Here is a 13,543-nt window from a genome sequence, read left to right as displayed (position 1 = left end):
TTTGCGACAAATAAAAACTCAACCTTCTTTCATAAGAGTAAACGAGAAACTGACATTTTTATTTTATTAAAAGTGCATGAGACGCAATGAGTCTAATTTGACAATTTTGTTTTTGTAATATAAAACTAAAAATATAATATTTTGAGTTCAACCCAACAGGAGTGTTTCAATCTTTTCAACATCCGAGCGATGAGGAAATCTATAACTCTACTATAGATACCGTGGCATGAGAGGCACAAAGGCAATGAAAGGGAGAATATCCGGGCTGTAAATGGGGCTAGAACATCTTTCATAGGATCGAAAAGCTTCTGCGGAGTTACTAACAGCCTTAAAACTATCACAGTGCGCGAACGAGAAAAACAAAACATATCTGACTTCTAGAGAGCCCAAAATGACACGCGACAGTCAAAGAGTCTCATTTTTCCTGAACATATAAAGGATGAAGCAGTTCTAAACTTAAGCAGAACGGATATCAAATTTTTTTTTTTTTTCAATTCATGCGTTATTTATTGAATCTTTCAATTTAGAAACTAACAATAAGTGATCAAATCTCAAAACTAAATTAATTTTTTTTTCCTAGGCCATTGCTTTGGAAAAAACTATTAAGACATTAAATTATTTATAATTAAATAAGATTGAAAATTAACATTGAAATTAAAATTGAAATTAAAATGAAATTAAAATTAAAATTAAGACTAAAATTTAATTTAAATTTAAAATTAATTCAATAAATCACATTCAATTCAATTAAATAAAGTTTTTAATATTTTAAATCAAATAAGGAATTTAGAAAGTTAGCAGATGTTAATGGTGCCCTTCCCTCTTAAACGCTTGTGGCCTTTGTTCAGTAGCAGCTTTTAGGCTGATTTGTTAGGGTGATCTTTTAACTTTAAGAGGTACTGACGGCTACATCAAGCAGCGTCTTCAATTACTGTTGACCCAAATCTATATTAAGGTTGACGTTTTTTATAAACCACGGTGCACCCGTTATCATTCTTAGGATTTTAGATTGCAGCCTTTGCAGTTTTTCAATATTTGAATTTGAATTCCGTAACTCCATACCGGTTTTATTATCGACTTGTATAGCAGAATTTTGTATTCAAGTGATAGCTTATGAGTGAATATGAGTTTGAAGCTTGCTTTGTGCTATTGCGGGGTTTTCTGTGCACTTAGTATTGCTGTGTCGTTCGCAAATGTTACAGTTAAAGTGTTTTCCGAAGTTGGTATATCACTTGTATACAATATGTATAATAGCGGACCTATTACACTTCCTTGTGGAACTTCAGCTTTGGAAGGACAAGGTTCTGAAACAAAATCTTTATATCTTAAACTTAAAGTTCTTTTGCTTAAACAGTTTTTTAACAAAACTGGCATGAGTGTTAACTGGCATGAGAGTTGTAATTTTATGTATTAAGCCTTCGTGCCATACTTTATCAAACGCTTGGGCTACATCTATAAATATAGAAGTGCAGTATTGTTTATTTTCAAATGAGTTTCTTACGAATGATACAATACGATGCACTTGTTCAGTTGTACTATGTTTAGCTCTGAAGCCGAATTGATGCTCCAAAATTATTTCGTTAGCTGAGAGTATTGGCATCATTTTTGCTATTTGTAGCTTTTCAAATATTTTTGATAATACTGGAAGGACGTTTTTTGGTCTGTAAGATTCTACTTTGGTTTTGTCTTTTCCAGGTTTAGGTATCATTATTAATTGTAACATTTTCCAAAGTTTGGGTAAATATCCTGTCCGTAAGATAGCGTTAAATAAATGCCTGATATGTATAATGGCACATTGTGGTAATTCTTTCATCATTGCAACTGAAATTTTACCAGGTCCTGCTGCCTTTTTCGCATTGAGATATTTTATAATTTTAGTGATATTTTCTAGTTTAAAAATAAGGGGTCTGTTCGAGGGATATAGGTTTGTAATTGGTAAAGAAGCATTTTGTGAAGCATCATTAGGAATAAATACATTTTTCAAGTGTTTTACAAATATGTCCACTTTCTCCGAGTCACTTCGAGCTTGGTCACCATTTTCTAGTCTGAGAGGAGATTCATCCTGGATAGGCTGTTTGAGGTACTTTGTTGCCTTCCAAAGTGAATAATCCGTTTGTTCGTTAGGTGCCAAATTGAATAGAAAATTGCCTAGGGTTCATTTGAGTTCATTTGTACATTTAACAAGTAAAACTTTATGCTTTGGGGATCTATGCCGTTGCCATAGTCTTCTAGCGTTCCCCTTCTGTTGTAATAATGCCTCTATTGTTTCTGTCACAACGATTTTTTGGGTTCTTTTTTCAATTCTTATAGAAGCTACTTCAACGCCCATTGAGATTACTTCAGAAAATTGGTTAACACAAGCATCAATTTCATTATTCACCTTTATTTACGAAAAATAAATTTACTAAATTTACATATTTACGAAATTTTCACCAGTTTATATATTTTGTTAGACTTTGTGTTTGGATAGTTCTATTCTGTTGACTTTGTATTGTTATTATTGTTAGTGAGTGGTCTGATGACAGTTCAACTGATGGAAATGCGGTGATTGTTGATGGTTTATTATTTTTGCTTAGACCAAAGTCGATAAGATCTGTGACTTTTTGTCGATCAGAAGGCCAGTATGTTGGGTGTCCAATTGAAGCAACATTGAAATCTTCACTTTTCACAACTGCTAGAAGTTTCCGTCCTCTTGGTGTTATTAGCCCTGAACCCCAGAATGTGTGCTTGGCATTAAAATCGCGACCAGAAATTTAGAACCGAGTGTTTTAAAAAAGTTTTGGAAGTCGTGGACTTTTATATTGTGATTGGGTTGACAACATATTGCAGCTATTACGACATTTTCTCCATATTCATCAAATCGGATAGCTGTCGATTGTAGATAATCTTTGCTTAAGTCTTCTAAAACAAAGTGTTTAAGTCTTTTTTTATTATAATACCAGTACCTCCACAAGCCATACCTTTGGGATGCTTGGTGTCATAAAAGCAGTAATTTGGAATTTTGAAAGCGTTTTTTTGAGCAAGATGTGTTTCGGATACAAGCATAATATCAATTGTTTTACTAATTAAAAAATATTCAATTTCAAGTGTCATCAAGAACTAAGTTTGTTTATTATTATTTCAGTTTATTTTAATATTACAATTATGTACATTAGTACATTTCTTTCTTTATTTATATATTACAATTATGTACATTAGTACATTTCTTTCTTTACATTATTATATCTAACTGCGAAGACGCTTGCGAATACTTCTCTCGCAAAAACATAACAACGTTGTTAAACTACATTGTTAGGAATTGAGAATTAATGAATAGGATGACTGCTCGGCCCTTCCTGACTGCAAGTCGCCTCGAGTTGCGTTTCTTCTTCCAACTCTGAGCCATCTTCAAAATTGTCAATGTCAGAATATAGAGTACACCACGGTTTCAGCTTATCGGTGGTATTTATTGATGAATACCTTCGAGTTTTGATTTTACGGTCGTCCATGTCCTCAACCAAATAGCGGTCATTCCCAATAACTTTCGCTACCACATACGGTCCACGGTATTTCGGTTCTGACTTTTTCGACTCGCCAGTAGCTGATGGAACGTTTTCAACTACTACCAGATAACCTTCTTCATACCGTTTTGGCTTTTTATGGCTACTGTCAAAACGTTGCTTCCATTTGGAACGTGCAGCTTCTATGCGTTGGACTGCTTCATGTCGGCGGGCAATCATATCTACTGGAGTATCATCTTGTAAAGCCTCGTGTAAGTGATTGGCTGTTATATCCCGTAATTTAAAATCGAATATGAGATCGTTTGGAGCAAAATTAGTAGTTGAGTTAATTTGAGTGTTAAGCATTCACTGTAGTGATCGGAGTTCTTCGTACGAATTTTTGTCATCAGATTTGGCTGTCCTTAAGAAAGATAGAATAGATTGATTTAACCTTTCCACCTTCCATTAGCCCTCGGAGTATGAACAGCTGTCTTAACGTGTTTAATTTCATTCAGCTTACAGTAGTCAAAAAAACTTTAGAGGTAAATGACGTTCCTCTATCGGTGATAATTTTCGCCGGCAAGCCGAGGATACTGCTAAGTTTATTTAATGCGTTGATTATGGGCTGTGTTTTGGTGTTACGCACAGCTTTAATAATCACGTATTTGGTGAATCTGTCCACTAACACTAAAATATGCGTACTTCCTTTTTTGCTTCTTATAAATGGACTAAGATCGACATGCAAAATACGAAACGGCATTAATGTCAATGTCATTAACGTCCGATTCGTTAATATGTAATTCACCTTCGCTTCGTCCACCTGGTTTTCGATTAAAACAGCATTCGACACAATTAGCAATGCAGCCTTTAACAAACGTTCGCATTCTAGGAAACCAATAAGTCTTCATAATACGGTTAATAGTTTTGTCGACTGAAAAATGACCAGCTTTATCGTGGCAAGAGTTTACTATTTTCCAACGTACTCCCTTCGGTACGACCCATAGTTCTTGATGGTTTAGTTTTTGATATAATCGGGAATTTTTGACTATGTAATCATTTTCGATTTGCTTCCTCTGACTGGACTCGAGTTTACGTTGAAGTATAGCAATGATCCTTTTCAATTTCGGATCTTGAATCTGCATAGCGGCTAACCAATCGTCTGTTGAAATTTCTATACGTAAAATTCTATCGGCAACAGTTTCAGGTTCTCGGGCAGTTTCAGACGGATTCCTACTTAGTGCATCCACGTGGGACATACGTATCCCAGCGCCATTAACAGTCTCGAAATCAAAATCTTGTAGTTTCAACCACCATCTGGAAAGTCGTGCAATTAACGGAGTGGATGCTTTTAGCATTGTTATAGCTGAGCAGTCGGTTACCACTCTAAAATGCTTTCCCACTAAATAAAATCGAAAACACTCCAATGACTCAACGATAGCTAACACCTCTAGTTCATAACTATGGTATTTTTCTTCCGAACTGTTACAATGGCGACTGTAGTAACATACAGGCTGTGAAATGTGGTCGTCAGATCGTTGAAATAATATGCCACTTAGACCAATAGCGCTGACATCAGTGTGTATTTCACGCTCTTTCCGCTGATCATAAATCGCAAGAGTTGGTTCGGAGCATAACTGTTCTTTTAGTTTACAAAATACTTCTTCTTGTGGTTTGTTCCATATAAATTCAACATTATCCTTTTTCAGCAACGTTGTGAGCGGTTTTGAAATAAGCAAATAGTTTTTCACAAACTTACGAAAAAAACCTGTGAGACCAAGAAATCGGTACACCTCCGTAACGTTTTTCGGTCGTTCAAAATTTTTAATTGCAAATATGTTACTTTCGCCTGGACATATTCCATTTTCATTTATTCGGTGGCCAAAGAAATTAATTTCTTTTGACAGAAAACTACATTTCGTTAGTTTCAGCTTTAGCCCCTCGTCATGTAGAATATTCAAGAATTTTTGTAACCGCTGTAAACCTTCTGATATTGTTTTGCTTGGTATAACAACATCATCTTAATATGTAATAATTTGGCCTGCTGGCATTTTGCTAACCACTGAATTCATTACTGACTGAAAAACAGCTGGCGCGTTTACCAAACCAAATGGCGTGTAGTTCTACTCGAAGTGGCCATCGTAAGCCATGAACGCAGTGTACTGCTTACTGCCTTCTTCTTCGGCGATTTGATGATAACCAAACATCAGATTGAGCATGGTAAAATATCGGTCACCAGGTAACGAAGAAAACAGTTCTTCCATGATCGGCATAGGAAAAGGTTCTTTAACTGTGATTTTATTTAGCTCCCGGTAGTCCACACATAGCCGATCTTCTCCATTCTTTTCTTTCACTAGGACTATTGGTGACGCAAACGATAACTTACTTCGACGAATAATGTTGTTTGAAAGAAGTTCGTTTATAATTTCTTTTACACATTCACGTTTTGCAAAAGGGAGTCGAGATGGTCGTCTACTAACTGGCACGTCTGACTTTAAGCGAATCGTTAATTTATTTTTGATTTATTTACCTAGCTTTGACATTTTGGAAGCAAAACAGTCAGCGTAGCTTACCAATTCCAATCATCTTTGGAATTTTCATTTATATTGGGATCAACGCTCAAATTGGTTAATTCAATTTTCTCTATTCTACTGGAATCATCTTCTATAACAAATCGTACCACTGGTTGTACAGCACATCGTTACCCACCAAAATTGGCTCGTTCATGAATTTGTCCTCGATAATCAATAGAGATACCGAAAATTCTATTGCGTCTATCCGTAAAGTTATATTTAACTGTGTTGTGCATTCATAACCGCCGCCAAACATCCCTTGCAACGCACGTCCTGTATACGGTATTTCACCACGAAATATTGTAGCATAACTTTTTCTAATTAAAGACATCGAACTGCCTGGATCTATAAATGCTGTTAAAAACATACCATTGATTTGTACTTCTTTAATGATTCCAGATATCGGAGAAATTTTATTCTTGTCAATTTTCTTTACCGGCTCTTTTACAAATCTACAATTTGCTTCGGTGTGACCTACTTTCTGGCAGTTTTTACATTGTAAGCGTTTTTTTGGTTGTTTGCAATTTATAGAAACGTGTCCTTCCTCGTTGCAGTTATAACATCTTATCCGTGCATTTTCGCCTTTTATATTTTTATCCACTCTCTGTTGAACTCGCAGTGGCGCATTTCCTAAATGCCTTCGTATTGCAACTAGAAGATCATTTGATGTCACATACAAATTGCTAGCCAGCGACTGCTGCATTCCATAGTCGTTTAGTCCTTTGAGAATATATTGATTAATTGAATTATCTTGCATAAGACCTCTATGACCTATTGCCAAGACTCGATAGTAAAAGTCTTCGTGACTTTCATTCGTCATTCTGGAACAATTCATTAATTTCATGTGTATGTCAGCATCGGTGTCCGTAGATGGAAAATCAAACACTATCTGATTACAAAACTCCATCCCATTAGAAAAAACACTTGGTAAACTATCGTTCCACATCTTTGCTGGTCCTTTTAATTTCGATTGTACACTGTACAACAACAAACGATCATCCCATTGGTATGCGCTTTTAGCATATTTATGCGGGTTACAAATTGCTGCGCTGTTAAGCCTTCTTTATCAAGTGGGTTGAACTCTGGTAGAATTTCATTTATATCGCGAACATTATGTTGACACAAATATTGTTGCGGTGGAAATGAAGCGTTTGAATATGCCAATTTGGGCATTAGAGTTGCTGAAGAAACGCGCGTATTTGAATAATTTTTATCTATATTTCGTTGATGCGTAGATATCGAATTTGTTGTTACAAGCTGCGGCGCAAATGAACATGCCGGCGTTCCTGAATTTGCGATTGACATCGTTGGATTTTGTGAAATTGACGAACAAATTGGTATGGAGCTATTTGGTATTGCTGCATGCGGTGTGAAATACACAAACGGTGGAGTCGTTACCATTGGCGTGTATGCATTATAAGTAATCGGCAGAGCAGTGCTCGTTACGGCATCATCCAAAGGTTGTCGGCTGCACATGTTAGTCGGAACACCATTCGAACTACCCAATGTCGCCGTTTGATTTTCAGTACTGAGTTCCACTTTACGATTCTTTTTATTAGCTCTGTCTTACTACCGACGGTCGATAAGGCTAGTTTTCGGCACTTTTCTCTAAGCGTGTCAATGTTTATGTCGCGAAAGTTCGGCATTTTGTTTTTTTATTTTGGATTTTATTATCCCACTTCTGAAAAATTGATATCAAGAACTAAGTTTTTTTATTATTATTTCAGTTTATTTTAATATTACAATTATGTACATTAGTACATTTCTTTCTTTATTTATATATTACAATTACGTACATTAGTACATTTCTTTCTTTACATTATTATTTCTAACTGCAAAGACGCTTGCGAATACTTCTCTCGCAAAAACATAACAACGTTGTTAAACTACATTGTTAGGAATTGAGAATTAATGAATAGGGTGACACAAGTTTATAGTTGTTTATACCGTTTGCATTCTAGTGACATATTCTAATGGAGTTGCTCATTTCTTCATTTTCAGAGCTTGCATTAGAACACTTTGATTTTTTATAAGTTCTTGCATCATGCTTTGCATACTACACATACAAAGATCAAGACTTTGGATCAGGGTATTAAGCGTTTCTTCTTAATTATATACTGCCGGTTTCGCCACTTGTTGAGGTTGAATATTTTCTCTTAATATATTTGCATAACTTTGCCTTGAGATATTATTACTTCTGGATTACTTATTTGTTTTTGGAAATAATTTTTGGGGTGGCGCAGTACTTTGTTGATTTTTGGGAACAGTTCTCTGCTTAACTGCAACAAATACAGTGCAACTACTATAATTTGCTATATGGTTTTTGCCACAATTGCTACATTTTTTTGAATTTGTATCTTCCTTAAGTTTTGAGCATATGGAGGATTTGTGTAGATCTCCACATATTACACATACACTGGGTAAGGTGTAATATGTTCGAGTATGGCCAAATTCTTGACAGTTAATACACTGCACTGGATCTTTTCTTTTGAAAGGCTCTTCTACTGTTATCCTTCGATGTAAAAGATAACGAAAATTGTAAATTGGGTGCACTTCTCTTTTAGCGAGTTTTTTTGCGTTTGGCTCAAGTTCTACTTTAAATATTGGCTGAGGTGTTTTATTTTTGTTTTTAATATTGTTACGTAATTGTCTTAATGCGTGTATATTCGAATCACAGGATTTTGTAAAAATGAAACAAACTTCTTTGTTAGCGAAACTATACTTTATTATAATATTGTAGTATTGTAGTATTACAAAGAATCAGTAATTACTAGAAGCAAATTTAAGAAAACACAGCTTCACTCAAAACAAATTCCCAACTAACTTATCATAAAATATCAATTGACATAATGATTAAACAATATTTAAACATTCCATTGTTAACCTGATCAAATTCATAACAATATTAAAGATGGACTTTGCTTCAAATCTCGCTTCTGCTAAGGCTGCTTTTATATCAGCCTCCGGTACGAAGTGTTCTATACCTTTTATTACCACACTTAAACCTTTGCTACTTTTTAACTGGTAGGTGTAGTAGCTTTTATAATTGGCAACAAAGAAGTTTATAATTTTTCTATAGTTTAATTCTTTGTTTATTTGGATTTTTGTTTCATTAACATTTCCTTTCAAGAGTGAAATCACGTAGAAATGTTTATCACCAATTATGGATGTTATCTTCTTTAAAAGATCCTTCGAATTTTTTTCCCTTAGATAAATTGGAGGTGGTTTGTATTTTTTGGTGTTATTTTCGGTATTATCGTTATTTTCATCAGTTGATAAGATTTGAAATATATTTTTATTTAAGGAGAAGCGGTTTTCAACTAATTTTGTTAGTTTTGAAATTTGACTAGATGGTTTTGTCATGGGGCTTTGTTACAAGAATATATCTATATAGTCCTGTCTGAAAATTATTGCCGCTGTCTTGTTTGGCAGCATTTTGAATATTATTTTTGTCTTCAATGTTGATAGACTCATGTTCGTAATGATTTGTTGTGCAGTTTAAGTTAGTAACTTTTGCATATAAACATTTTTCTGCAACGTTTTTTCTGATACATGTTTATAATCGCATGTCGCTGATACATGTTTATAATCACATGTTTATAATCGCTGTTTTGATGTGCAACAATTGTTGATGGAGAATTTGGCAGTGAAGATCCACATTCAGTACTCCATGAAAAAGTTTATGACTGCACATGCACTGTGAGAAGATCACTTTTGCGTGCAGAAGAAGACGGCAATAAATTAGTTAATTTATAATATTTGTTTGCATACTTACTCATTCAATAACTTGTTTAGTTTCGCGCTCTGGGGGAGAACGCTGAACACTCATTTTAGACTTTTTCTAGTTGGCGCAATCTGTTGTTGTTTAATTTTGCATTGATATTAAAGTATGAAATAATTTATAACACACTTCCAATCTCAAACAAAGCAGTGGAATTTTAAGCGTCTATCGAAGAGAATGCTATTTTACAAAAGTTTTAAATTTAAAGACCCGCACTTTTTGTATTTGAACTATTTCAAAGCAGAGGTCGCCAGCCGTCAGATACACAGGGGGATAAACACGTACTTTGTGTATGTGCCGTAACTGCTGTGTACTGTCGGTAGTGTGATTACATCCTCTACGCGGGGGCGGCTAGAAACAGGCTCATAGTATGGTCATGTCTCTGCTATGAGTGCTGGCTAATTGTAATCGGGCGGACGCATGTAAAAGCGTCTTAAATCAAAGCTCAAATCCAAGGTGGAACAGCATATGCCGAGGGATGAATGGCCATGGATAGTTGGTCTTTAATATGCGAACTCTGGATACCTGTCGACCTCCAGTTTGAATTTAGACTTCTCACGATAAACGGGCTATGTCGTGTGTGACCTTCCAATATAAATAATTTTTGTATGGATAAATTAAATAATACAAATGAGCTTGATGTCACTCTAACGGCATCATCTTCAAATGATTCCTTTACGGAATTATCTGTAGCTGAGTGTATGCCGGCCACTGGGCTGGAAGCCTCCACCCATTTCGACAGCGCTACTGTGTGCGTCAAAATGGACCCGGACGGGCCACCGTCTACTTCTCCGCTTGCGGAAACGGTGTACGCACCAGCAGTAACTTCGTCGCGATCTCAGGTAAGGCGGCAGGAAATTATTGAGGTCTTGTCTTCAAATTCCAAAGCCGTTGAATCTGGTGATTACGACACCGGCAGTGTGGTATCACAAAAATCCAGTTTAACTGTCGTTGGCTCCAAAGTTGGCAACCTCACTTTGGAATTCTCAAAATTTACTCACCTTAAAAGAAGTGAGCGAAGAAGGTTTAAGGCGGCCATGTCTTCAGGCCATAGCAGGGCAGAGGCTCTTAAAATTGCTATGCAACATCCGCCTGCGAACAAGCGGGTCAGATCGGAGGAGCAATCCCCCGGTTTGTTTCCCGCCAAAAAACACAAGGTGGCTCACGTGGGGCTCACCAAGCCATCGTACAGCCTAGCTGTTAAAGGCGTACGCTTAGGCTTCACGTCGGCCGATCCGGCTGGCACTTCGCTCTCTACAGAGCAAATTACGCTTCTCCAAGAAGCCATTATTGATGTTGCTATTGAGCAACACAACGACGAAATACAGCCGGAGTTCGAAGGGTGTTTACCTAGAACGGGGTGGCTGCTTATCGTCTGCAGTGATACAAAAACTGCGAAGTGGGTCAAGCAATTTTCAGGCCACAAACGCGGACTCGCTATAAACGTGGTAGAGGAAAAGGATTTCCCACGAACTCACGTCGTTCGTGGCTATTTTCCTCAGAGTTTGACACTGTCAAACGAAAAAGTTCTGGCTACCATTGGTACCCAGAACAAATTCTCCACCAAGCGGTGGAAGGTGATACGTAGGCTGACGCAGGATCAGATGCTTCACCTAGTCTTCGTCATTGATGACGAATCTATGAGGAAGTTATCCGAACTTAAAGGTAGGATTGCATACCGGTTCGGACACTTGAGATTGATGCTAAAGGGAACCACCCCCGCTCATTCTCACCTCATAGATAATACTCCAAAGGTGGTTCAGGATGATAGTACTATCCAATCATCCTCGGCTTCGGCAGCATGCCTTACGGATGTTTGCCCAACAGTGACTGTTCCTGAGGAAGAGGAACTAGACACACGTCCCTCCACAAGCAAGGCTGTGTGCTCTGCCAGTGGGCGTGCTATTCAGATTCCCACCTCGGTAACAAAGTCCACAATGCCCTCCACGGGCACGGCAACTGTAGCAGGTAAACCACGGACCGCTACCAATAAAACACCCTTAATCGGTAAAATTTTACCGAAGCAATCAAAGGGTGATAGGAATAAAGGTTCTCGACGAGACAAGCGTGAAAGTCTCGTCCGTAAGTCTCTTAACGAGACATAATGAGCGCTCTTGAAGTGCTCCAGGCAAATCTGCACCATGCTAATGGAGCATCGGCCACCTTGTGCAGAATTGCCCAAACCAATAACATCGCTCTAGGACTTATCCAAGAGCCGTGGGTGTTTGATGGCCAAATACGGGGTCTCAACACAAAATCAGGTAAGCTGGTTTATGACCGTTCGATAGCAGTGCCACATGCAGCTATCCTAATCGTATCCGGACCACCCACATCACATTCATATAGGGAAGTTACTGCTCCTACATGTCAGGAATACGCACTATCTGGTGTTATTTTTGACAGGGACAAGGTGAAATGGGCGATCAACTCATTTCAACCATTTAAGGCGCCTGGAGGCGATGGTATCTACCCTGCTCTATTGCAGAATTGCATAGATATCATCATAGACCCATTAATAAAACTCTTTAGGGCTTGTTTTACTATGGGTTATATCCCTCATTCCTGGAGAGGAGTGAACGTGATCTTCATTCCCAAACTTGGGAACAAACCTATGGACCAACCTAAGTCTTACAGACCCATTAGTCTTACGTCTTTCTTATTGAAAACCGTCGAAAGGCTGATTGATCTGTACATACGGAATAAATTGGAACAAACTGTCCCACTCCACTCCACCCAATATGCCTACTCAAAAGGCAAATCTACAGAGGTCGCGCTGTATCATTTAGTCAGCAAAATCGAAAGCACGTTTCAATCTAAAGAGATCGCCTTATGTGTATTTCTGGACGTAGAGGGAGCTTTCGATAACACATCTTACGAATCCATATCTGGAGCACTGGCCCGTAAAGATATAGACTCATGTACAATAACGTGGATAGATAGAATGTTGCGTGATAGAAACATATCCTCCAAGTTAGGTAGCACTATCGTCAGCATTAATGCTGTACGGGGCTGCCCCCAGGGTGGGGTTCTCTCACCATTGTTATGGACGCTGGTAGTCGATGACTTACTAGTTAAACTGGAGCAATCTGGATATCATGCCATAGGTTATGCAGATGACCTGGCAATCATTGTTACAGGTAAATTTGACACCACAATTACAGATGTAATGCAAGCGGCATTACACAAAGTCTCGAACTGGTGTATCAAAGAAGGCCTAAGTATTAACCCAAAAAAAGCGGTAATTGTGCCTTTTTCCAGAAGGTACAAAGTAAATATTGGGTCCCTATCTATTAAGGATACGGCTATCGAATGCTCCGATGAAGTCAAATATTTGGGGGTCACCCTAGATAAGCGTCTTAACTGGAACACTCACCTGAATAATATAATTGGCAAAGCCACCCGGGTCATGTGGACATGTAGGACCTCATATGGTAGAACCTGGGGCATAAGTCCTAGAATTATATCATGGTTATACCGCACAATGGTCAGACCCATTGTAACCTACGCAGCTCTTGTTTGGTGGAATAAAGCGCAACAAAATGCTGCAATAGTCAAATGCAATAAACTGCAAAGACTCGTATATATCACTATGACGGGAACTATTCGAACATGTCCCACATCAGCACTGGAGTCCATAGTGGGTCTCACCCCTCTGCATCTCTTTATTAAAAAGACAGCAGCTATGAGTGCAGCTAGGCTACACCCTGTCATCG

The 13,543-nt window shown here is 37.6% G+C and overlaps 1 protein-coding gene across 1 annotated transcript; it reads right to left on the bottom strand.

Moving 5' to 3' along the window:
* Nucleotides 1-5,483: 5,483 nt before the first annotated feature.
* LOC119668037 lies at nt 5,484-7,001 on the bottom strand. Its single transcript, XM_038077407.1, has one exon. It carries the CDS (start codon nt 6,993-6,995, stop codon nt 6,141-6,143), a length of 855 nt encoding a protein of 284 aa, XP_037933335.1. The 5' UTR covers nt 6,996-7,001; the 3' UTR covers nt 5,484-6,140.
* Between the last annotated feature and the right edge of the window lie 6,542 nt (nt 7,002-13,543).

This window comes from Teleopsis dalmanni, chromosome 1 (assembly GCF_002237135.1).
Source record: "Teleopsis dalmanni isolate 2A chromosome 1, ASM223713v2, whole genome shotgun sequence".
NCBI lineage: Eukaryota > Metazoa > Arthropoda > Insecta > Diptera > Diopsidae > Teleopsis > Teleopsis dalmanni.
This window is presented reverse-complemented; position numbering and strand designations above follow the sequence as displayed.

Excerpts from the sequence above, each read along its gene's own strand:
- LOC119668037 (XM_038077407.1), bottom strand. The coding sequence starts at position 6,995 with ATGTGGAACGATAGTTTACCAAGTGTTTTTTCTAATGGGATGGAGTTT.